Source organism: Parathielavia appendiculata, assembly GCF_033297405.1.
Source record: "Parathielavia appendiculata strain CBS 731.68 unplaced genomic scaffold N657scaffold_5, whole genome shotgun sequence".
NCBI lineage: Eukaryota > Fungi > Ascomycota > Sordariomycetes > Sordariales > Chaetomiaceae > Parathielavia > Parathielavia appendiculata.
Window position 1 is genome coordinate 1737995 of NW_026944224.1, and position 24868 is coordinate 1762862.

The 24868-nt window shown below is 55.2% G+C and overlaps 7 protein-coding genes across 7 annotated transcripts; 4 read left to right on the forward strand and 3 right to left on the reverse strand.

Annotated features, from left to right (window-relative positions):
• Positions 1 to 516: 516 nt before the first annotated feature.
• Positions 517 to 1737, reverse strand: N657DRAFT_572244 (uncharacterized protein; the record flags this gene model as incomplete). The annotated part of the gene is made up of 1 exon (XM_062788876.1): positions 517 to 1737. The coding sequence occupies one exon, from the start codon at positions 1735 to 1737 to the stop codon at positions 517 to 519; it is 1221 nt and encodes a 406-aa protein (XP_062648466.1).
• Positions 1738 to 2509: 772 nt separating this feature from the next.
• Positions 2510 to 3565, forward strand: N657DRAFT_644958 (uncharacterized protein). The gene is made up of 3 exons (XM_062792851.1): positions 2510 to 2661; positions 2777 to 2959; positions 3032 to 3565. The coding sequence occupies exons 2-3, from the start codon at positions 2939 to 2941 to the stop codon at positions 3353 to 3355; spliced, it is 345 nt and encodes a 114-aa protein (XP_062648467.1). The 5' UTR covers positions 2510 to 2661; positions 2777 to 2938; the 3' UTR covers positions 3356 to 3565.
• Positions 3566 to 4061: 496 nt separating this feature from the next.
• On the reverse strand, positions 4062 to 5979 carry N657DRAFT_690178 (uncharacterized protein). Its single transcript, XM_062797037.1, has 2 exons — positions 5741 to 5979; positions 4062 to 5647 (listed from the first exon to the last, which is right to left on the reverse strand). The coding sequence occupies exons 1-2, from the start codon at positions 5837 to 5839 to the stop codon at positions 4133 to 4135; spliced, it is 1614 nt and encodes a 537-aa protein (XP_062648468.1). The 5' UTR covers positions 5840 to 5979; the 3' UTR covers positions 4062 to 4132.
• A 785-nt stretch (positions 5980 to 6764) lies between these two features.
• On the forward strand, positions 6765 to 7425 carry N657DRAFT_402144 (uncharacterized protein). The gene has a single exon (XM_062787198.1). It carries the CDS (start codon positions 6923 to 6925, stop codon positions 7310 to 7312), a length of 390 nt encoding a protein of 129 aa, XP_062648469.1. The 5' UTR covers positions 6765 to 6922; the 3' UTR covers positions 7313 to 7425.
• A 1959-nt stretch (positions 7426 to 9384) lies between these two features.
• N657DRAFT_680633 (uncharacterized protein) lies at positions 9385 to 11711 on the forward strand (the record flags this gene model as incomplete). Its single annotated transcript, XM_062796306.1, has 2 exons — positions 9385 to 9645; positions 9705 to 11711. 2 exons carry the CDS (start codon positions 9385 to 9387, stop codon positions 11709 to 11711), a joined length of 2268 nt encoding a protein of 755 aa, XP_062648470.1.
• Positions 11712 to 14115: 2404 nt separating this feature from the next.
• On the reverse strand, positions 14116 to 15842 carry N657DRAFT_595806 (NmrA-like family protein). Its single transcript, XM_062789988.1, has 3 exons — positions 15362 to 15842; positions 15105 to 15294; positions 14116 to 14994 (listed from the first exon to the last, which is right to left on the reverse strand). The coding sequence occupies exons 1-3, from the start codon at positions 15539 to 15541 to the stop codon at positions 14405 to 14407; spliced, it is 960 nt and encodes a 319-aa protein (XP_062648471.1). The 5' UTR covers positions 15542 to 15842; the 3' UTR covers positions 14116 to 14404.
• Positions 15843 to 18731: 2889 nt separating this feature from the next.
• On the forward strand, positions 18732 to 21669 carry N657DRAFT_644966 (HET-domain-containing protein). The gene is made up of 2 exons (XM_062792852.1): positions 18732 to 19511; positions 19671 to 21669. The coding sequence occupies exons 1-2, from the start codon at positions 19056 to 19058 to the stop codon at positions 21441 to 21443; spliced, it is 2229 nt and encodes a 742-aa protein (XP_062648472.1). The 5' UTR covers positions 18732 to 19055; the 3' UTR covers positions 21444 to 21669.
• The last annotated feature ends 3199 nt before the right edge of the window (positions 21670 to 24868 follow it).

Consider the following 24868-nt stretch of genomic DNA (forward strand, 5'->3'; position numbering starts at 1 on the left):
CCTGAGACACTCTTCGCCTGGCACCTCATGTGGATCTTCAGGATTGGACTCCGCCGAAGAGGACGTGTTGAGGCCGGCCCGGAAGTAACTATATGGTCTCTAAGTTATACCCTTTAGCGGACATGGAGTTTGTAGAGGGAGACGTATGGCGCCCATGCAAGTCTTTCTCCATCTTCCTGACTTCGTTGATTAACACCTCTGAACCGACACTGACTACGTTGGCACCGCCTGAGATGGGTTCGATCATCTACCGAGATTGTGAGCCTCGACAAACGATAAGCGTACAGGGTAAGGATGGAGGGAAGATGTCACTCAGCTTATCTGGTGTTGGGAAATGTCTTGAGCGTGGAGCATAAGACCCATGAGAACACACTGTAAGATGAGGTGTATCATCTGGAATGGTTGAGTCAATTGGATGGGTTGTACAAAAACGTAAACATTGTTCGGGTAACGTTATCTCTTCTGCCTTCCAACTAATCCCCAAAATCACCACCACTTGATCATCACCCGAGTCGTCTAATCCAATCTCTCCGTACCTAGCCCCCTCCCCTCGCCTACCCCCCTCATTCCACTCACTGAAATCCCCGTTACCCCCCCTCGTCTCCTCTCCCCCCTCATCTCCTCCATAACCCTCCGATGCGCGGCGCTCAGCACCTGATACACACCTGCCAATTCCACATCCCCATTCCACTCAAACCCCTCGCTGCTCCGCCTCGCCACCTCGGCCAGCCGCGCGTGCGACGACTCGGTCAGGTCGGCGTCGACGACCCAGTTGTCCGCCCCCCGCACGGGGAACCGGTATACCACGTGCTTCCACTTGGACCGCCGCACCTCCATCTGCCGCGCCCGGTCGTACGCCGAGTCGGGCGTCGCGCGCAGTTGGGAGAGGCGTTCTAGGGGGGAGTCGGGAACGGTCCAGTCCTTGTCCCTGTTTAGGGGTGCATATAGGGGGGAGGTGGGGGGGTAATATGGGATTCCGGGGTTTGTTGGTGGAGGAGGGGCGAGGAAGGTATTGGTGTTTTGGGTTGGGGAAGGGTGCAGGTGTAGGGCTAGGCCTAGGTTGGCGGGCTTGGTGGTGGTGGTGTTTGGTGTGGCCTTGAGCAGGGCGCGGGCGGCGGATAGGGGTGGGATTTCGGGGGGGGGATGGCACTCGGTGGTATCCGGGGATATGCCTGGTTGGACTTTCTCTTGAACCGTGACGATGGCCGGCGGGCTGTCGTAGACAGACGAGGCTTTGGTGGACGGGCTGGGCTTTTCGCCTGTCGAGCGGGAGGCGGCGGTGGTGTCTTCCCCGGTTGAGGATTGTGGTTGAGGGCTCTGACCAGCGGAACCCGTCTCAGGAGACATGATGGGCGACATGCCCGCTTTTTGGTTGCTTCCGGACATAGGAGGGCTGTTGTAGCCTAGAGACTCGGGTGTTCCCATGCTACGCTGTGCTGCTGAGCCCAGCATGTTGGGGGAGCCATCGGCTGCCAGCGCCCCTGACTCGGGGGACATGAGGGGCGACGTAAACATTGGTGGACTGTCTGGCTTCACGGTATCCCCAGACATTTCTGGGCTCTGATGTGGATTGGAATCCAGCTGTGAACATGGCTGAGGACAGCTCTCGGGGTTCGGCTTCGGAGAGGGCCTTTTCAGGGGAACCATAAACAGGTCCTGGTCGCTCTCGCAGTCGACAGACTTGATGAGCGGCGCCGATTCGCTGGTGATGGATTGGTCACTTTGCTTGGAAGCCATGAGATAGATTGTGAAACTCCAGTCACTTGAGTGTGTGAGCGAAAGAGTTCCGATGGACAACGGGTTTATGGTACTGAGCAAACGAAACTCTGGGTCCGAGATGGCCGCCGATCATTCTGGACAGCGGGTGCATTTACTTATAATCACGGGTGCATCGTGGGCGCTTCCTTGCCCCCACGATCGTAAGTGTTCATCGGCAGCCATGGCCGAGAGTCGAGGACCGGATGATCACGTTTCTGGCCGTGACCGGTCTTATGGCCTGAAACGAACAACTCAGCCATTGTTTGCGAGACAAGAACGTTCGAAAACAGCAACAGTAGAGAGAACGGTTAATCGAGAGGTCTCTAGCTGATGCTGTGCTCGTGCTTAGGGTGACCGAAACGGGGGAAACGGGCGTCTGGTCACAGGTCGTGGGACTAGAGTATTTCACCTGGGTTGCCGCCACAACTTCGAACTTAGATAGGACGGCATGCCGGGCCAAAGTGTGTAGGCTCTTCGATTGCTTAAGCTGGGTGCTGAGGTCTGGTGCTTACTCCAGCGGCCTGGCCCGAACCGAATATGAAACAGCCTGTTTGCAGCCGCCGCATCCCAAGTCAGAAGCCCGCCCGCGGCCATGTTGCATTTTCGTTTGGGCCCGGGGGCTGCGCCTCGCGGAGACCACCAATTCGGTCACTCAAACAAGGATTAAGGGAATCGAGCCGTAGCATGGGATGAAGCTTGATTCCAGTTCATTTGGGATCCAAGTTCAAGAACGACGCACCTTGGCCGTTATCTCCAGCATTAAGTGCTGGAAAGTTAGGATTTGATCACATAAGGAAGGGGGTTTCCTTACTATATGCGAACATGCCATCTTTACCTATACCTGCAGGAGTCGATGTTGCTTCAATGCAATCGAATGATTTTGAAGCCGAAGAACATACCACAGTAAGACTTCACTTTTTTCAAACCCACTTGACTAATGGAAGGTTCTTGTTCTGCGCCAAGCCCGCAGCCTCCATGTCTAAAATCGAGATCTGAAAAGAGATTTGCGAGACTCTAGGGTCAACATCAACCTTTAGTCATTCTCCCCTCATGGTACGCCTGGTGGTCGTATGCCGTTTTCCACATCGCGTTGAGGAGCATCTCCCTAGGGCTCTGTCTTGTCATTCTCTGCAGTGCCAGCCATGCCACGTCAAGGGCAGGATATCAGTATGGGAGAGCCATGATTGGCATCTGTGTTGCGGTACGTCTACCACAGTACAGCGTTTACTTCGAGTCAGTTCACTATCGATACTACCGCTCTTCCGTTTCCAAGCCCTTGCTCACCTTGACAACTATTCCAGGTCATCTTCACCTTGATAGTCGACCTCGCTCAGGCTTCCGAGCTGGCCAACCCGACGAGAAGGCACGTCGCCATCGTCCCAACGGAGGCCTTGCCTGCCTTGAGGTCCTGACTGTGGTCATCTGCAGCGTTCTCCCCGAAATGGTGTTCTTGGCAGTCGATGGACTCGGCCGCTCTGGTGGCTACTGTCCGTACAACCGTCATGTGAACGAGGAGTGCGAGGCCGAATTGAGACTGTGGCGAGAAGTAGGCTCCTATGTCACGTTGTCCATGACACTCCCCCTCGCTTTGGTGTAACTGGACTCTCCTAGCTTCCCTCGCGGGGCTTCTTTCTTGCGTTTAACGTAAGGTACATGGTAAATTATGTGCTGATGCTGAGGAGCAGCGGACTTCATCTCATCTTTTCCATTCTTGGTTGTATCGCCTGCGGCAGGCGGACAAGCTGAGGAGATTCCGTGAACTGAGCGTTCACGATAAGGACACTTCTTACTATAAGGGATGGTAAATGGCATCAAACTTTCGTGGCTTGTCGTCCCTGGCATGTAGTGATCGACTGACGAGCGCCAAGTGAGGAAGTATGGGCTGCTCCGTGATGGCCCTTGCTTGGCACTGTGGAATATGCTGGCCAGAAGTCCAGCCTTGAGAGTTTCAGTCTCAGAATTCATGCGACAGGGAACTTTTGAGATCCGGTTCTGGTCAAGTTCTCAACGTCCGGGAGACTCATCCTAGTTTGTAGTGCCTGGAAGATCAGACACCTGTCTCAGCTTGAGGTGCTTAAGAGTGTCCCTTGCCTTCGAGTTCTTTAACGGAGTTGCAAGGCAAGACGAACGTCGGTGGAGTTACCGGGTCTCTCCAGTTAGTTACTGGTCTTAAAAGACGACCATGTACCACCCTGCTTGTCGTTGTTGCTTCTCCTTTGTCGCCGATGGGAACAGGAGACAATGGCAGGAAATGATGAGAACCTGGTGATTGCGGCACGGACACCGTAGGGAAAGCTCACATAGGTAGAACAATACGTGAATAAATAGAAGATCAATACGTACCGCTACGTACCAATCTACACCCTACACCCATCTACAATTCCTCTTTGAAAAACACCTCCTCCGAACCCTCTTGCCCATCCACCTCCTCCTCCTCTTCCAGAGCAGCCGGCTCAGCCTCACCCGTCCTCGTATCCCACCTCTGTGGCAGAGCCTGCGTCCGTCCTTCACCACCACCACCACCACCATCCACCCCACCCTCATCCTCATCAAAAGCACCAATATACTCAGCCTGCTCCCCCGTCCCGACAAGTTGCAATTTCCACCCGCGATCTCCCGCCAGCATCTCCATTTCTTCGCGGAACTCCCGGATTGTTTTGGGATCCAGATTTCGCTTCTCCAGATCCTCGTCGCTCATGACCTCGACTTTGGCAGAATCCTTCTTCTTGCTCGCCAGGATCTCCACCACCAGTCCGCCTCCGCCTGAGTTTCCGCTGCTGCTACTCCCAGGCTGCCGCGAGACACCCCTCGGCAGGGTGAGCTTGTGCGCGTGCTGATCGCCGACGTATCTCTTGGCGCCAACGGCAATACCGCTGATGGTGCTGCCGGCAAAGTAATTCTGCGGGAGAGAGCCGCCCGCGGCGGCGGTAGCGTCTTTGAGGGACTGGAAGGGGTTCTGGCTGCTGCTTGCGAGGAGGTTGTGTTGCTGGCTGTGGCGGCGCCAGAGGGATTGGTCCTCTTCGCTGCCCGGGCGCATGACGGGGCGGCACCGCAGGGGGTGGGCGCGGGTCTCCTTGGGCGGCTGGAAGGCGACATCGCTGCACAGGCGCGGGGTGTAGACCACCATCAGGTAGGTGCAGGTGGTGACTTCTTTGATCCAGCCGATGCGGTCGGCGGTGGCGCCGGGGCTGCAGTGGTATTGAATCTCTATGGTGCGCGGCCGGCCGGTCAGGTCGCAGATGGTGCCGCCTTCGAGGCGTTGCGAGAGGTAGCGCTGGTCGCCTTTGACTTGGAGCTGGGCGTTTGGCGGGGCGAGGCTTTTGGTCTGACCGTCGTGGTCCGAGTGGCCGGTTGAAGGTTTTGGGGCCTGCACCCTGCCGAGAATGTACTCCTGGGTGTTCTGGTCCCTGGTGGGAGGATCGCCGGGTCGGGTGCTCGCGACGGCGTGGAATTGGACCACATTCTTGCCGTAGCAGAAGCTGTAGCTCCACCAGCCCGACGTGAAGTACATGCAGTGCCCGTCGAGCACGCTCATCAGCTCCCACCCCTTGGCCGAGGCCCTGCTATGCTCGCGAGCTTCCTCGGCCTTGGCCAGCTCCGTTGCTGTTCGGTTCAATGCGGGGGGGGGTGCGATGACGGGCACGGCGCAAAGGTAGCGGAACGGAGGGCTGTTGATGAGCTCGTATGTCTTGGAAATCTGGACATCCTCGTCCTCGGCATCGCTGATTTTTGTACTCCGGGCCTCGGCCGCTGCGGACTCGCGCACACGGCTGGTCAGATCGGATTGCGTGGCATCGGCTGGGGATGCCCCTCGACTTGTGCGCGACGACTCGAGGATGGCAAGGGCATCGGTTTCTGAGATGAAGTCATCAGAATAGACAATCTCGAACTGCAGACGGGACCAACATGTCAGCGTCGCGCTGCTGGAGTCGCATGCAGGAAACATTGTTTGCATTAAACAATGCTAGCATCTGGAACGTACCTGCGGGTGCGCGAGAAGGTCGTCGTGGATGCTAAAGCTGTGCTGCCGGGCTTGACAGAGCTGTAGGGAGGCTAGCAGAACCAAATTGAGTCGTCGCATGATGCTGGGATTGTCATGTCCGTGTGTAGCTGGAGTTTGGTAGGTTTGTCTGTGAATTGGACTTCGGGACACCTGGCTGTCGCATGCTTACCGATAAGCTGGCCTTATCCAAGGGTCGGCGATTATGTCATCGCTTTCCCCATTTCCACTTTCGAGGTCCCTCATGGCGGTTGGCTCGTGCGTTTTTCGGTTTGGGACTTGAACCCTTTCTATCATCAGGGTTCCGACGCCCTCAATGCCCAAGCAACGAACACTGACAGGCAAATCAGACCCTTTTCATTTTTTCATCGTTCATCCTTTCACTGTGTACTAGATGTTATCGCTCCGGGACCGTTCTGCGACGGTGCGCGCGATCGAAGACCCGGCTTTCCAGAGGTCGGCGTCTCTCGTCCAGAAAACAATTGACTGCCCGTCTGGATCGGGTGATTTATCATTATGGGGATTGTCGATCCATTCGTGCTCCCCGGTTACGAATCGTTTGGCAATGGGAAAGCCATCCGTTCCGCGCAGCGACATGATGAGCAAGCCGCGAGTTTGCGCCCTCACATAAGACGGCGGAGTCACCGGAAGGCCAACGGAGCCATTGTGGGTCACCATCGGTGCCCGAGACCCGTTCCCGCTTCCGGGTACTCGTACTAACACGCATTGCTGGCCGCAGTTTTGGGCCACATTTATCCGCCATGTCGTCTCCTGGCGTGCATGAATGGTTCGACCCGCAGTCATCAAAGGAGAGGAGGGCCGAGGTTGGATGATGCCAATGCGTCTCATCACAAGCCCGTTCCAGACTGGGCCGGGATGAGATACCAACCAAGGATACGCGGAGGTTTCCTGAAGACGACGAAGGTGAAGCCCGGTGACCAGCAACGTGTCACAACCGTAGCCAACGAACAACTCATCAAGTCGTGGTCATGCACCGCTGCTATAGCAGTAGTCAACGCACTAGCCATCGGTGAGAGAAACCGATGAATTGAGGCCCAAGAGCCGAGAATACCGCCCAACCAGTGTGGTGGTGGCCGAAAATGTGGGGATCCCGTCTAGGCGGGTCGTGGAACAGTGAATGAGGCCAATAATTTGTGACGCCTGATGATGGCCCTCCTAATCCTACCCTGCCCTGCGCCTATTTCCACTGAAACTCCACAGACAGCCACACCAGCCACACCACCCTTGCGCAGCGAACATCACCACCGTCAAAGCACACTGTGTACTGCAACTGACGCCACGCATTGCGACACATCAAATCTCTCAAACCTTGATATTTTCCACCTGTTCAATGGCTTTCAAGCCTCGCAAACCGCATCGTTGAGCCTCAGCCACAGGGCGACATGGAGTGGGGCCGTTTTAATGGAGCCCGGCGCGGAGGTGGGGCCCAGGCCGAGTGGGGCCGGCAAAAGCCACACGGCAAACACGGTGAAACCAGAGCTGCGTTCGGCTTTTGAGCGAATTGGCCAGTTCAGTGGTTTGCATGTACAGTGATGTTAATGCATTGGCATTTCGAGTGCCTTGGTACAAGGGGACGGTGGTGGTGTTCAAAGTTGTGCAATGGTCGGTGGTTGTCGCTGCGGGCAGCCTAGTACTAAAAGGGCGTATGCGGGTGGAGATTTGGTGAAATAGGCGCAGGAACAGGTGGGAGTATGAGGGTCGCCCGATGAGATGGGCCGCCCCAAACCGGTGATTTCTGTCCAGTCAAGACGTCGTAGCCTCACTTACAGGGGCTGACCGGCCAATCGTAGGAGCTGTGATGGTCCTGCAGTCGCCATGGATTGCGCGAGCCAGTTGACAACGAGGCGACACATGCGTGACCAACAGGCCGTTTGCCATGACCACCCGGGTTGCATTGAAGTCGTTCCGGTGTCTTTTTCGAAGCCTCAAACGGATGAGTGATGAGAAAGCTCGGCAACCGATCTGTGGGAAAAAGACGGAGGTGCATCATGACAGATCAGCTCGGGTTTTATGAATTCGGCTTGGTCGAGTGCTCTAGAGCCTCATCTGGAACTTGGGGACCCTTGTGTGAAGTTGTGACAGCAGCACCAGTAGCTCGCACGCTTGTCAGTCGCTCCCAGCTGTGACCTCCAGTGGCAGCCCCAGCTTCCCACTTCTCCACTGCGGCGAAGAACCCAAATTGAGCTCGAGCCTGGGCGATGCCGCAATGAATGCTCAAACAATCATGAAAGTTCCCTAAATGGAGATTCGCTTGTCTTCTCTTGTTCATTCCTACGTTCCGGATGATAGATAGTCAGTCCACTTGATGTCCGCGCCCCAGCTTGATCAACACAGGCTTGGCACATTTCCTGTGCTGCGAGGAGTTTCAACAAGCACGCTCAGCCAAACCTCAGGAATGTATAGGTAAGTCCTCCAAAGATCACCGAAGAGTGTGTGCAAGTGCGGAGCCTAACGACAGGCCAGACGCGCTGTTCCGTCAGCACTGAAAGCTGACTGGCTACAGCGACGCATTCCCCAGATAATCCCACCCAACCAGTGGTGCGACAACCCGGCTTGCTGCCCGCCACCCACAATGCCGTGATACACTACGACCACCAGTTTGAGTGGATTCCGGCAGTCCACTCGAGAGCCAGGTCGCAAATCGCCCAAACCTTATCGCCCAATGGCCTGTTACCTAGAATCGTCAGCCTCTGTCGCCGGGCACGGCAAGCGCATGGGTCGACCACCACTGCTGTGCTCAACCGTTCTGCATGCTGCCCTTCCCACTGCCTGCCACTGTCGAAGCGGGAATGAATCAAGCACCCCATGCCTGCTGCCCAACAAATGCAAGTACTTCATCCCCCCTTGCCAACAAGAATGGGCATGGAGTCGCTCACGTTGAGTTCCTTCGGACGAGGCCCCATCGCCCATCATCCTTTTCAACTCGAGGAACCGATCTATCCAAGATTCCATTGTTATAGGTAGTTCGTCACAGCGCCCAGCGGGTCCATTCGGGCGCCGAGACAGGGCTCGCCAAGCTTGTCCGGGGTCGGTAGGCGGTGCCGTAGCATCCGTCAGAAGCGCCCAGGAAACAACCCCTGTCAGTTACACCGTTGATCCCGTCACCTCGATTGCCCGTGGTGTGTGGGTGGGATCAGTGATGTGATGTGTGCCTGGCACCAGGCTTTCACAGCTGCAGAGCATACGGAGTATCCTTTCCAAGCTTCCCCCACCCACCCACAGGTCAACCGGGTTGGGTTTGCAGCTCGAACCTGAGCTCTCACTGTTTCTCTTCCACAGTATTCCGTACCCATCACCCGTCTTACACTCGGTTCTTCAAAGCCTGGCCTGGTTGATTGAATAAGTATCATTCGCTCGCTGGCCGCCTGCCAATCTCTTTTCCTCTGCTCTCTTGTTTCCGCTTTTTGAGAATTGTTTCGTTTGCTCGCCTATCGCAAGCATCCGTTTAAACCACTCAAGGAGCCTGTCGAGAAAGAGTTTGGAGGCCCCAGATACCTGCCGCCAGCTGTTCGCTCAAGCTCAGGCCCAACGAGGATTGGGTGTTCTCCGGAACATCTCTTTGCAAGACCAGACGGCCTTCTCTTCACCACCTCCATTCGACCAGGATGAGTCAGCAGATCGAGGTCAAGCAGCTCAGGGCACTGCTCGAGAGAAGTGAACGGGAGAAACGGGAATTGATGGAGAAGCTCAGCAGAGCCCAGTCACACTCTTCATCGAGGGTCTGGAGCCTCGATGCCAGTCACAACAGCTACCGTACATCGGCATCATTACATCCTCCTCTTCTCGATAACAATGCCCCCGCTGGTACAACAAGGACCCCCGGCGTCAGAACCGAACTCCGGCCTCCGCCAAATCACTTGCAGCAGGTATCTAAACCTCCAGCAGTACCTACTGGCTGCTACCACTTGAGCTGACTCATCCTTAGGACCAAAGCCGTCCCATGAAGCGCTCCAAGACCACACATGCTGCAGGGTCCTCGAACGCAGCGCCCATGATGCGATCGAGATCAAGCAGCTCGAGGGTCGGGCTCAACCCAACACAATTCGTAACCCAGGGACACAACTGCATTCCCACTCCGGCTGTGCATAGCAGTTGCTCCACGGCTGGTGCGGGGGGAATTGGGGGTCCTCAACAGAGCCAGCCCAACAATGCCACCAACACTGTCACTCCCGATGGTACCCCCCTGGTCTCCCCGTTACAATACCGCGACTTCGGTCGGGAAATGGGTGTTGACGAGTTCCTCTTGATGCACGAGGACGACTTGTTCCCGACCACTTCACCCATCACCATCCCTCCCTCGAACCTGCTATCGCCTCGGAGCGCTGAACCATATTCGACGTCAAGTTTCCCCTCTCTTTGTGGATCCCTGACCTCGGGTTCGACGTTGGACACCGCTCCCATGTCGCGGCGCAACAGCTCAATAAATGATGGAGCCTCGATCTCTGGCCAATTCAGCGAAATGGTCCGGATACAGTCGCAACAATCCACGCAGGGCTTCCGCCATAGCCCTGACGCTGCCCATACCCCGTTCCTCGGGAAGCGCCACTCAGAAGGTTTGACAGTGCACTACGCCTACCCGTCATCCGCGCCCACCTACTCCGCCCTTTCTCAACACCACCATTCAATGGAGCCATCCCTATCTCAATCGAGTATGCTGTCCACCTCATCTGCTGGCGTGTCCCCTCACGATCTCAGCAGTCCTTTCCTGGCCCAGCACCTCGCCATGGAGCGGTCCGTGTCCAAGGACAGCGTCAAGTCCAGCTCGTCTCTGAAGCTCCGCGCCAAGGAGGCACTGGCCCGACAGAACTACGCCGCCAAATCCCGCCATCTCCAACCAAAGCCAGCAGCCGGGACAGCGGCGAAACAGAACAACTCGGCGAAAGACAACGGAAAGGCGGTCATTATCAAGACTAAGTACGAGCGGCCTAAGCACCCCAAAGTCATGTGCAACCAGTGCAACGACCACCCGGAGGGCTTCCGCGGCGAGCACGAGCTGCGGCGGCACACTGAGGCCAAGCACAAGAGCATGGTCAAGAAGTGGATCTGTCGCGACCCGGACCTGTACGGCATCGCCCACGCCGAGACGGCCGTCAAGCCCCTCCGCGACTGCAAGCAGTGCTCGCAGAACAAGCAGTACGGCGCCTACTACAACGCTGCCGCGCACCTGCGGCGCACGCATTTCAAGGTCAAGCCTCGGAAGGGTGGGGTTGCCGCCGCCTGCTCCTCCAGGAATAGGAACGGGGGCGGCGGGCCGCAGGCGAAGGTGGAGATAGAAGAGAACAGGGAGAGGCGCGGGGGCAAGGGTGGCGGTGACTGGCCGTCCATGAGCGAGTTGAAGTTGTGGATGGTGGAGGTGACCGTGCCGATGGACCAGCCCGGTGCTCTGGTTCCGGACGGCGTCGAGTCGGTCGGCGGAGTGGATCCTGAAGATTTCGAGGCCGAGGTCCTTGACCCGAAGTACAGCTCGCAAGGTGCAGGGATGCCGCCCCTGACGATGGTCCCGGACGGGTTTGACTTGGCCGCTGCTTTTGCTGGTGTTGGAGGGGGGTTCAGTCAGACCATCGATCACCTGACGGGCTCGTCGTCGTTCCAGGGGGAACTTAATTCGCAGCTTGCTGAGGTGTACCCTCTGTCCGACGGTTCTGCCTTTTCAGCGGCGTCGACCGCCCTGCAGGGGCTGCCGATCTCGTCGGCTGGGTTTGGCGATAGGACTTTCGATCTGGGCTCTCAGCAGAGCATGGCTCTGCCGCCGTTGATGGGCTTTGACGGCCACCACGGCTACACGTCGCCTGTCTCGTCCACCGCGACCATCACGCAGGCCGCCGCCGGCGTCTACATGGACCAGATCCCCCCGCATGCTGTCATGCAGGCGCAGCGCGATGAGCTGGCTGATTTGCCGTTTGAGCTTACCTTTACGACCACGGGCCAGTGATGGGATGGTTGGGTGTCGACTCTCAAAATCAGACTTCTTCCTGGGATAATTGTGGAGAGAGGATTCAGTTCTCTTCTTCACTGCCGCCACGACATATTTCGTCCTCCGTTATTCCTTCTTCCCACCTTGGGTACATATCTTCATAATGAGTCTCATGACACTTTTTACCTTTCCCAAAGTACTGTTTGTCCTTCCCTTCATTTTCTAAGGTGGTTTGTTGGCATTTCGGGGATGCAAGCTCGTGCATTGTTCTTCCGGGTTTTCTCTTTCGGTGCGTACTACGTATAGAGCTCCCGTTGATGGTTTCATCTTTCATGTTTTTCTTCTCCCGTCAGACGGTCCTCGGCCGTCCGCCCCCAGTCACTGTTCATTATTCGTTGGGTGGTGTTTCCATGATTCAGTTGATGGGGATACGTTTTTTGTCTGCTTGGGGCTAGCTGTTCTATCACGCCCCTAGGTCCTACATGCACACGCATAATTGCATGACGTTGGATGGTTCTTCGGTTAGGTCTGGACTCAAGAGCTCGTCGGGGAAGGTTGGGAATGGGAGGCTGTCGACTTCTTGGGATAATGTCTGCACATGCGCTGGTTTTCTACAGCTGTTCTTTCCTGTTCCGGTTTACTACATTGTACGGTTATCTGCTTCATGTTTCTAAGCGAGGAGTTTGAGGTGGGTGGGAAAACTTCATTGGCATCAGGGGCAAGGTGTTTCTGGAAAGTGTTTCGGCCAGGGAAGTACTGGGTTGATGATGTTACGAGACTTCTGAATTCGGTGTTTGGCTTGGGAACTTGAAGGACAACTGCATATATTGGTTGGACTGGGTTGTGTATAATGTGTATAAGGGAAGCAAGCTTTTGCGTGTCGCCGTCAGTCGGGATCGCCCTTGAAATCTCAACAAAGCCCTAACTTCAGTGTCAGAACTGAAGACATCATGACGCAATCTTCCCGGTCGCTACAGTCGATAGCATCCGACGTAATCCGCAGGCTCGTATACGTGATACATGAATGTGTCCATGTAATGTTACCGACAGGCGCTTCCATGTCAGAGACGCTCCCTTGTTGGATTTGTGCGGCGGCAACATGTTAATATACAAGACAATCACAAAGTGCCATTGACATCCCTCAATCTAACGACATCCGTGGAACAAACCACAAAGTGTCCATTTCCTTCCTCTTGAAACTTTCGGACAACTCGTCGAACTCTTGGCCAGTACTCATCATTCCATCTTGTGAGCGGATGCATGTGTTACCGCCAGTGTTTGGCCAATGGACAGACTCAGAAGAGCAGGGCAGTTTGAGGCACTTACCAGCTTACTTGTCGGCACCCATCGGGACAACCACTTGGCGGTGCCGGCATCAGGCCCCTTCCAGACCTGAGCGTTCTTGGCGTTGCCAACGATGTCGTCGACGAGCAGCTTGGCGAGTAGCTCGGGTGAGCTACCATTGAGTCCGGCCTGACTCTTGGCCCAACGGTTGACGGTGTCCCGGATGGCGGCGTACCGAGACGACGGCGGCAGCGCAACGTCTGGTTTCGTTAGCGTGGAAGGGCATGGCCACGGTGCCGACCATAACGGTGAAAACGCTGACGTCGAACGGCGCCAGCTCGGGACGTAGTATGTCGGAGACGGAGTTGAGTGCCGCTTTGGACGAGGCGTATGCACCTATGGGCCCGGGGAGACTAATTCGTGTTAATGACCTAGGTAAGGAATATACAGTAATAGGAAGAATAGTTGGTTGGGCTCACCAATCCACGGAGTATTCACAACCGCGCCGACGCTGCTGATGTTGACAATCCGCCCCTTGCTAGCGATCAAGAGGTCTGCGAAGGCCTGGATGGTCCGGACGGCACCCTAGAGGTTTGTGTCGTGGAGTCGCTGGGCGTGGGCAATGTCGACGTCTAGCAGCCGCATCGTGTATCTTACCCAGCAATATTGAGGAGCACGTCAATCCCACCACCGGCGGCAGCGCTATGATCGGCAATGCCTTTGCCGCTTCCCTCACCGAAGTGTCGGATGTCACGTCGAGATGAAGGGCCGTGACGTTTGGGAGTGCCGAGAGCTTCATCGGGATCTTGAACGTGACGCGGGCGGTTGCGTAGACATGGTGACAGTGTCTGGCCAGTTCTAAGGGTAATGGCCGCGCCGATGCCGCCAGCTGAACAGCCCGTCACCAGGATGCTCTTCTTGTGCGTCGACATTTGCGCATTCGTGAAGCAGACGGTTGAACACAGTAGAAAAGATAAGAAAAAAGTCCTATGAGTTACCCCTGGCTGAGTTCACTTTAACTTGGCCCCCAACTGCCTTGCAGGCATCTTGCAAGTTCCCGGTTCTACGTACGACCTTCTTCTCGCCAAAGCCAAGGGAATGTATCCCAGTGTCGAATCAGATTAGAGGAACTCCGGTGGGACAAATAAAAACCCTTGCCTCTTAGTAGGATCCGTGGTATCCGGATCCCGCTGGAGGAAATCCTAGAAGAACTTGTCACATCCATAAGCAGCAAAATAATATATGCGTATGGGAAACCCCAGCTGCCAACGCTTTGCCATTTCAGGGTCCACAGGGACGAATTGGACATCCCTTTTCCACCACAACCACACGATATATACACCCAGTACCCCACCGAATAAGCGACCATGCCGAAGAACAGAAGCCAAAACCACCATGCTGCTGGACCGTACCTATTCCCGCAGTCACTATTTCAGATCAGCTGGCCACTTAGTAGACTTCCTGACATAATCCTCCCACGTCGTCAACTCGTCCTCGATAAGCGCGTGCGTCTCGTCGAGGCTCGCCCCGCCATAGTACCCAAACTGATCCAGCAGCAACATATTCTCCAGCAGCTCCTGGGCAATGAACTCGGGCGTGCCCTTGCCCGTCAGGGCAGCCAGGTACTCGGCCTCGGACTGCTGGCGGTACGTAGCCGTCTCGCCCGCTTCGGGGAACACCTTCTTGAAGCCCTCCACGATCTCGGTGCCGGTGAGGTAGGCCGTGGCGCCGAGAATGCGCCGGCTCAGGACCGCGTCGCGGTGCAGCACGGCCGCCTTGACGTACTTGCCCGTGTCAGCCGGGTCGAAGACGGGAATGGGGGCGGTGGCGGGCACGGGGAGGCTGAACGTCCAGGCGTTGTCTCTGTCTGGGTTGGGCCGCAGCATGCCGCCGGGGATGTTGGACATGTAGAAGCCCGGTAGGAAGAAGGTGGCGGGAAGGCCAACGCCGCGGGCGTACTCCTCGACTTGGGCCTTGCTGTCGAAGTGGTAGACGTGCGGCAGTTTGCCGTTGGAGACTAAGAAAGGTTAGCATGATCTCTCTGCTAGGTTGAGTTTGGTGGTTTGAGTTTGGTGTGTTGGGTTCATCGTCTGACGATACTGGGTAGGGTACTTGTACAAGACTTACGCTTGCTAACGTTGATCAGAGAACTCCATATGAAGTGATGCACGCCGGCGTCCTTTGCGGCATCGACCAGGGCTTTGCCTTGTCGGAGCTCCAGCTCGTGGTCCGCCTTCTCCCAGTAATTCGTGACGGCGAAGACAGCGGAAGCACCCTCGACCGCCTTCAATAGCGTAGCCTTGTCATTCAAGTCGGCCTGTCAAGGGGTCTGCGGGTCAGCAAGTACTTTACCAGGTATTCCCTCGGAGACAGTGCTGGCTTACAGCGACAACTTCGGCGCCTTGGCTCTTGAGCTTCTGCGCAGCTTCCGAGGTGGTGTTTCGAGTAACAGCGCGGACCGTCCAGTCGGACTTGAGCTTGGCATCGTGCAGGAACGTGTCGGCCACGGCACCTCCCTGGGCACCTGTGGCCCCGAAGACTGTGATGATCTTTTTGCCGGTCATCTCGTCTAGCGGGATAACTCGAATGGTTTCGGTATTCGTTGTTGGGGATTGGTATGAAGACGATGTGAGGACTGAGATTCGGAAGTGATGGCGTGGTCTAAGTGATGTAATTGATTTGCAGGCGATATTGTGATCTAAAGGATGAAGGTATGGTGTTTCTGTTGAGCAACAAATTGATGAGAAGCTTTAATATACCATCCGTGGTTTTCGTTTTGATACCTGCAGCCAATCTTTCCGCGACTCCTCACATCGATGACAATTGTTTGGTAAGCGATGTGGTGCTCCGTAAGCGATAAGCAGCCACCCGAAAGCGGGGTCGAAGGATTGTCTAGAGTCCGACGACGGCTGGCATGACTTGAACGAACAATGGTTGAGGGAGCAATTGGTATCGTAACGTGGGCTAGTGTGGTTATCCCCTTGATCCTGAAGGTGCTGGAAGTCGAATTATATGAATTACCTCATAAGTACAGAACTTGCTGTTCTAGCCGCCGAATTTGGCAGGGCAGGGCCGCCATTTCTGGGTGTCTCGACAGTGCGGGGCGCTTGGTCACAGCCAGGTACTTGTGTACCTCACCACAGGCCTGCCTCCCTCCAATCATTCAGGCTGCAGAATCCACGATCCTACCTTCACCATCCTCCAATAATCGTCCCCAGCTCAGAACAGGCATGGCGGGACTCAACGGTTACCTTCACAGAATCGGAGTAGCACCGTCAGATCAATGCACATGTGGGCAAGCATCAGAGACAGTCAACCACTTCCTCTTCCGATGTAAAAAATGGACGGCGTACCGAACGGAGATGCTCGACTGTACACACACCCACAGAAGCAATATTCCTTTCTACCTGGGAGGGAAATCACCGTCGGATAGCAAAGGCTGGTCTCCAACATGGAGGCCGTTCGGGCAACGATACGATTCGCAATGACCACAGGCCGACTTGACGCAAAACCACTGCAGGCCGACTAAGCACCTAAGCGACCACCCACCACTCTCCACCACCGATCCCCATTCATCACCACGTGCCACGGACAGCAGGCACCGCTTCAACTGCCGAGAATAGGACGTTGAACACTTGGAAAATCGCCTTCAAGCCAGCCTACTAACACCCCGACTAACCCACGAGAACTTGAAGAAAAAAGGCAGGAGAGAGCATACGAGCTAGAATGGACTTTGCATGGGCTTTAAGGAGATCAAGGCATATCTTGCGAAATGTATGGTTTAATTAGTTTTAGTTGCCCTTTCGGGTTACGCCCGCCGGGCGGAATAAAAAGTGTGTGTGTGTGTGTTTGTGTTCTTGGACAGAGGGGACAGAGACATGATCATCAATTGAGTTGTTGCCCATCTTTTGGTGCCCAATTACTGCGGTACGGGAAATTCGTTGCTGTTGGCTTTCCAACACCTTGCATTTCTGGGTCAACAGGCAGTTCGGAGTTGTTTCAATCGAATCCTGGGCAAACTCGATGTCCTATTGTACATACAGGGCCAATCAAGACTCACTGCGAAGACGCATGGCGTGCGCATCTCAAAAGCTCGGGAGATATACACAAAGGTGGTCAGGAGCGTCCTGTCATACGGGGCGACGGCCTGGCACACACCAACCGCACTCGGCGGGACACCGCGAGGGCTTGCACGCAACTTCCAAGCGATACAGACGTGCTGTCTGAGAGTAGTGACCGGGGCCTACAAGGCCACTCCAGTCCGCAATCTGGAAAGCGAGGCCTGGGTGGCCCCTATCGACCTATACCTCAACAGGTGGGTGGCGAGGACCGAACAGCGGCTACAAAGGACTGGGATGGCGGAGCTCCTGCGCACCACATGCGCAGCGGTGACATCCCAACTGCGGCGACGCAGGACCCGGAGGAACACGAGAATCCCGGCGGCGGAACCTACCCTCCAAAAGCAGGAGTGGGCTAAGGAGTGGCTGCAGGCACATATCAGGAGCAGCGAGGTCGATCAACAGACGCCGGACAGGGAATGGACGGAACTAGACGCGGATGTGACGACTATCGAAGAAGGGAAGGCCCGCCGCAAGGCACAAATGGAACGCGCAGACGCGCAGCGCCCACGTCGCTACAAGGAGGCAGCCGACCTCTACAGCCTCGACCCCCCCGCACGACCGCTGGCAGCCCACGAAGGACTAAATAAGGCAAGGAGCTCACTCCTGACACAGGCTCGCACAGGAGCAATAGGCCTGAGGGCGTTTCTCTTCAGGAGGCGAGTCCCTGGAATACCCACGCCGTTATGCCGCTGCGGGGAAGCACCAGAGACAGTCGCTCACCTGATGCTTAGGTGCCCGGACCGGGAGCTCGAGGAGGGGAGACCGCAGCTCAGGGACAGACACGCCCTGGTAGAGGCGCTAGGGCGCTGCTCAGAGGCAGCGCGGGTTGTGGCATGGCTCATGAGACTCGGACGGCTACAGGAATACCAGCTTGCGATGGAACTGGAATAGGAGGAGGAGGGGAATCCAGGGCCAGACAGGGAGACGGAGGACCTAGGGGAAGCCAACAGGAGGAGGAGGAGGGGGAGACGCATAGGGCTCTAGCGCTGAGCCAAAGCCATCGGCGCGCAGCCCACGCTGCGCGCTAGAGTGACGCACAAGGCCGGGATGGCCACCCACAGCACCGTCGTCACCAAGCCGGAAGGATGAGTTCCGGACTGTTGGATATGAGGGTATACAGGGAACGCCTACACAGCGCAAGCGCTGTGAAGGCGCAGCACGTGAGAGGATGCATTGCATGTAAAGCAGCGAGGAGGGACCGCTTGCTCTAGCTGAGCGAGGCATAAGCCTTTGCGGTGTAAGAAGAATACTAATAATAATACAGGGCCAATGATACTGGGAATTCCCCAACCCAAGCAATGCTCTTGGTCTGCACCATGAATGTCGAGCATATGGTAGATATCTGATTTTGTCGCCGTAAGAGGAATAAGGTGATGATTTGAAATGAGTGGCAGCTATTGCATACCTACGATTCCAAGAGATGTTCCACAGAAGCGTAGATCGTAACTGTGATGTTCCACAGGATTGCTACTGGGGTAGAGAGTTGGGAGTACAGAGGTTTACAGGCTGCCTGCCCCAAGTTGCAGGAAATGGCGCTCTTGGCGTAGTGCGGCTGAGGCTCTGGCAGTCCATCCGCCGACGAGCCCGCGCCCACTCCCGATCGTTCAAACCGTTCTGTTGGAAAGTCGAGGCACTGGAAACTCGGACGCTCAGCTGCAAGTGCCCTCCTGTTGGATGCATGGCTGCCCAACTGGCGCTGTGCAACGAGGTCAGGGCGATTCCCCCCTTCGCTGGAGACATGAGAAAAGAACAACCTTCAATTAAGAACTTCTGGGCTGCTCCCAGCATCTCAACCCACTGTTGTAAGCTCCCATCATCTGTGTGATCACCGTGGAATCGTGGCTGTTGGTCTTCCAACACGTTCATGCCCGACCAAAAATATCCGACCTCTCATCAATAATCTCTTCCTGAAGAGCCGGTACGGTAGGATTCAAAAAAAATGAGTGATTCAAACACCATGAAATCTACAACCGACACACCGGCCGTCAGACCATTCACCTACGACTCGGCACCACTCGACAAATCCAAACCCGAGATACGCCGTCTCGAACTCTTCCCCTCACCAGACCGCTCGGCACCCCTGACTGGCCATATTCTTGTATCGACCCTCCCAACAACGCCTGGGCGCGGACACACGCAATCCACGGCCACTGACTCGCTGTCGTATACAGCGCTGTCGTACACATGGGGTAAGGATCCCACGACAACCCATTCCATCTTTGTCGTTGGGTCCAAGATCGCGCATGGAAACCAAGCGAAACAGCCGGAGCTGGTGAATGTGCAGAGCAGACTGGCCATCACCAAAAATTTGCACATTACTCTGGTACACCTCAGGGACGAAAGGGAGAAGGTCGTGCTGTGGATCGATCAGGTTTGCATCAATCAGGAGGATGGTACCGAGAAGGGGGCTCAGGTCCGTGTCAGAACCTCTTCTACTTGTCTATCTGCCTTCCAGGACATGATTTTTTTTACCTCGTCGAGGATCCGCTGCTTCCTTCTCGAGGTCTTGTTATCAATGTCCTTGACATCAAGTGTTACCAAGCTTAGCGCTGACTCGACTGGAGATGATTAGGTACAATTAATGGGACGCATCTACGCAGAAGCCAGGCAAGTCCTCGTGTGGCTTGGACCGGAAGAGGATGGCTCTGACGAAGTAATGGATGCATGGCGAGTTATTGGACAAGATGCTCGCAACCTAGAAATGGAGAAGTACTACACCCTGGAGAAGTGGCCTGCATTATCCAAGATGATATACGACCCCGACCTTGAGGATGCCCTCACCCAGGAATACCAGAATATGTTGGAACGCGCTATGAACGTGTTAATACCGCTTATACGAGATGGTCGCTTGTGGAAGTGGTTCTGCCGGCCGTGGTTTGGGCGTGCCTGGGTGGTGCAGGAATTCTGTTTGTGCGACAACACGATTCTGGTGTGCGGGAAGAAGAGGCTTGATCCCAAGCTCGTTTTTCTCGCCCAACAAATCCATGGCTTTTCCATTGGACGGTTCGGGTCGAAAACATACCTTCAGAGGGGCGTTTCAATGGAGCAGTTGAACGAACTCTCGGGAGAGCCGACGTCGAGCCTGTTTACCTGTCGTCAAAGGCGGCGCAACTTTGACAGGGCGGCCAGGGCCCAAGACGAGCCACGACATGGAGCTGAAGGCGAGCCACGACATGGAGCTGAAGGCGAGCCACGACATGGAGCTAAAGGCGAGTCACGATCTGGAGCTAGGGGCGACCAACTGCACGCATTGCTCAAGAAGTTGTACGTGGAGCATAGTGTCGAGGCCACGGAGCACAGGGACAGAATCTACTCGCTACTGGCTCTCGCGGTGGATACCAACGGGGAGAATGCGCTGGACATCAGGCCCGATTACACCGACATGGGAAACGACGAGAAAACGGCACGCATCCTGACTGACGCAGCCCGGCAAATGATTACCCATCCCACCAGCGGAAGGATCGACATTCTGTGTTGCACCCAGTTTCCCAAGACTCCCGGCCGGGACGGCCGTCTGGCTGACTATCTGCCCTCCTGGGTCCCGGACTGGCGGAGCAACCTGCAGGGCCCATACTACAAGATCAACGAGACGACAGAGACACACACCTTTGCCGCTTGCGGCGACTATCTGGACGTCCAGCCGGTTTTCTCTGCTGACCCGCGGGCGCTTGGACTTCGGGGTTTCATCGTGGACGTAATCGAAATGGTCTCCCAAAGCGAGCCCCTAGCATGGACCGGCGACTTCGACGCGGCTATTATTCTCGATTATTTCTCCTGGATCAACACCTTTGTCGATATCTCCCTGGCAAAAGCCACGCCAGAAGCAGAGGGAGCATATCCGAGCAGAGAGCGCATGGCGGAAGCCCGTTGGCGCGTACCCATTGCTGATTTGTACGGGTCTCGTGGCAACTGGTCTAAGGGCTCATATATGAGTAGGGCCCCCCCCAAAGCTGAACAATACCACAAGCAAGCTGTGGAGGCCCTCCAGTTCATTTTGGAGTGCGCCACGCTAAGTATCGAGGAGCAGAGCACGAGGTTTGCCGAGTTTGGGTGGGAGGAAAAATCTGGAAATCAGCAAACTGGGGCAGATTATCGACACAGCCTGAGTAATGCCACAAACAAGAGGCCGTTTCTAACACAAAACGGCCATGTAGGGATCGCTTCCGGCGAGACGAAAGCTGGGGACATGGTGGTTATCTTTTGCGGCGGTCGTATTCCATTCATCCTGCGCCCGCTGGGCCAGCCGAAGGATAAGTTTGCTTTCATTGGGGAGGCTTATTGTGATGGGATTATGGATGGTGAATTTGCGAGAGAGGGAAGACTGCAAGATCTCTTCTTGTTTTGATCAACAGTCGGTGTATGGACTTCCGTGTTTGTTCTCCCCTTTCGTGCCCTGTTTTGCTTTCGCCTTTCTTTGTCCGTTTTCCCTTTCCCTTGCTAGAGGTGGCCGGGTTTTATCTTTCTGGCTTTTCGCGTGCCATTGATATTCAGGTCCTGTATTGAAGGTAGTTCGCAGCTTTCAGATTTCTTAGCTTCATTGGAATGAAATGGCGGGGCTTCCAGAATTCACACCCAAAGACACACAGAACTCTTGAATATGGTGTTTCTGACTTATCCTGTCCGGAGGACAATTTTCCTGTCCGGAGGACAATTTTCCTGTCCGGAGGACAATATTGTTGCCAAACTTCTGGAAATTACAGTAATAACTAACCGCAGGAATTCTCTTTGTCTCCCTGATCTTCCCTGCTTTTATAGGGGACCTCTTTCAGCAGAGCCACACTGAGAGCCTAGACCCAAGTTACATTGGTAAGATGGTCGAGACTCAATAACAGCTCTCTCCTATAAGTTAACGTTAAGCCTTTATCTCATTACGCGAGTCTCCCTGCCCGATGTTTGTGAGGTGTTCATGCACCTTCAATAACTACTCTTATGTGATTCTACGTGCAAATGCCGCCGTTTTAGGCAGGCAGGTGCCGGTGCCATCGGCGGTCTTTCCACACTTGTGGTGCATATATGTCATAAGGCAGCAAGTCCTGACCGCCTTCTCAATCTGACAAACGGCTTTACACTGCCTGCCTATTCGCTTACAACCTAACGGAATGCCCAGCTCCGTTAATTAGAACATAGTTGTCACGGGTGGGCACAGCTGACCACTGCGTAACACACTCAAAAGAGGGACCGTGGTCCGAACTGTCAAGTCGAACCAGGAGTTGCGACGCATGAACCTCACACTGTCACAAACCGCGACAATAGTTAAGTAACTATCGTTTCTCTTTACAAACCTCCTATGGGTCATTTCCCAATATACAAAGGTATTGGGTTATGCTGAAGAATCCTGCTATCTATTCTTATAGTCGGCTAACTAGATCTTTCCCCTCAATACTAACGACGACATTCTCGACTGCTATGTTCAGGTCCTATTCATATCCCATTTAGGTGTCGTCCGTAATGGCTTAAGCCTTCAATCGCGCACACTTCCCTCACCCGCCGCCCGCTGTAACGGTCCCAGGAGTATATTGCAACTAGCTGGTGACGACTCTACGAGTTTGTCTCGAATGGAGAGAGAAGAAGAAAAGAGAGAACTAGATGACAGGAAGAGAGGGCAGCTCTTATATGCTCCGGAACACACAGACGCTGCCTGCCTCAGGATGACGTTATCATGATACCACGGCCGAGGGTTGCCGAGGCCATCATGGGCTCAGCCCATCACACCCGCAATACCCGGATTATTAATAGCAAGATCAATTGATTTATTCCTTGATTGTTTGGCTAATCTTAGCCCTCGAAGCTCTCCAAAACGATGAAAAACTAAGCGAGCGAGCTGCAACTAAGATCTATGGGGTTAACCGTAGAACCCTAGCGCGCCGACGCGCCGGCAAGCCTGCACGATGCGACAAGGTGGGCATCAACTCAACTCAACTCAACTCAACTCAACTCAACCCAACTTATGCAAAAAAAGGCCCAACTCAACCCAACTTCAGGGCCGGGTTGAGTTGGTGAGTTGAGGTACATTGAGGCCAAGACCCCTGGAAACTCCTCGTCGCACCAGTCTGTTTTGGTGTTCGTGCCATTGCCCAACAGTGGCATTCGGCAGCGGATAAACATCATATCCGGAGAAAACAGGGCAGCCAAAGTGCCCTCCTGCTTTTTCGGCGCTTTTTGGGTGGTGTTGCAGGCCAATCTAGTCTTCGCCTGCCGCACGTACCTGGGAGGCAAGCCGACTGCGACTTTCCTGTCCTTATTACCTACCCACTTACCGAACCCACGATGCCTCCCTCCGTTGCCTCTGTTGCCGACACCGACCTCTCGACAGAGCTATCGACTGTCCAGACCTCCTCCGACCGTACGCTAAATACGACTGCCGCAGTTGCCACAAGGCCCAGTTATGCTATATTTGCGCGGCCCAAAAGCATCCTGCAACAGATCAAGGCACAGGAGAACATCCAGGACGGCGATTTAGGCCTGAACTACAAGGACTGGCCGTTCAATCTGTCCAAGAAAACCTAGTATATCCAAGCTCGGCTTCTCAAGCGGCACCCGAGGACATCGTGGATTTCCGATTACGACGTTTTCCTTGTCGAGATGGATCGCAAAACCGGTGCTGAAGGTCCAACTTCCATTGGTGTTGTGGTCTCTGTGGAGAAATCTACGCCGTCAAGGCGACATCGAGTGGGCTCAGTTAGCTGCCCAGCTGCTTGCCGAACAACGCCGACTTGCCCAAGCGGGCAGTCAACGGACTGCCTGGACCAACCGCTTGGTGCCGCATCGTCACACTTTCTACGCTCGCCGGCCGGACCCTGCAACCAGGGATGAGCTTCAGGCCTACCTATCTGAAGACCCTGAGGAAATTGACGATGCTGTGGAGTGGTGGTTGAGCCCTGGCAGAAGGAGCGACTTTCCACGCCTTTCCATCATGGCGTTGGACTTGTTGACGATACCGGCGATGTCTTCAGAGTGCGAGAGGGTATTCAGCAGGGCCAAGCACACAGTTGGCCATCAACGTCACCGCGTACATGATGATGCTATCAATATAGTGGAAAGCCTCAAGCAGTGGAGTCGACTGTGGTAGGGGGTTCTGGTTTGGCTCAGGGGGCTGGAGAGTAGGGTGCTCAGGTCTGGATAACTAATATTTTTTGCTGTATTACATAAGGACTTGGCGTTGAGTTGCAACTCGGCAACTCAACTCAACTTGTGAATGGCCTCAATCAACTCGGCTGGCCGGAGGCCCAACTCAACCCAATTTCAGGGCCGAGTTGAGTTGAGTTGAGTTGTTGCCCACCATGCGATGCGATACTATGCCCAACTCGCGCCGGCTTACCGATTTCGAAGAGAATGCTATTGTTCAATACGTTACTGAGCTATGTGCGCGAGCTTTCCCACCGAGACTGCGTGGTGTGGAAGATATGGCCAACCAACTGCTACGCGTACGCGACGCGCCCCCTGTCGGCAAGCTCTGGGCACACAACTTCGTCAAACGCCAGCCAGAGCCCCGAACGCGCTATTCGCGCAAATACGACTACCAGAGGGCCAAGTGCCTTTGCTGGTGCTGGCCTTGTACCGTACAATCCAGAGAAGGTGCTTTCTAAGCTGGATGTAAAGCTCTATACACCAACACCCCTGAACTCGCGGGCCAGCACTCCACAACCTTTGGTGTTCCAGACGCCACACAACCCCCGAGAAACCAACTCGCAGTCAACGCTCCTCAAGACTCGCATCGCCAATCATCAAAATAGCTCTCCAACGCCAATCTTGGCTGCCGTGGACCAGCTT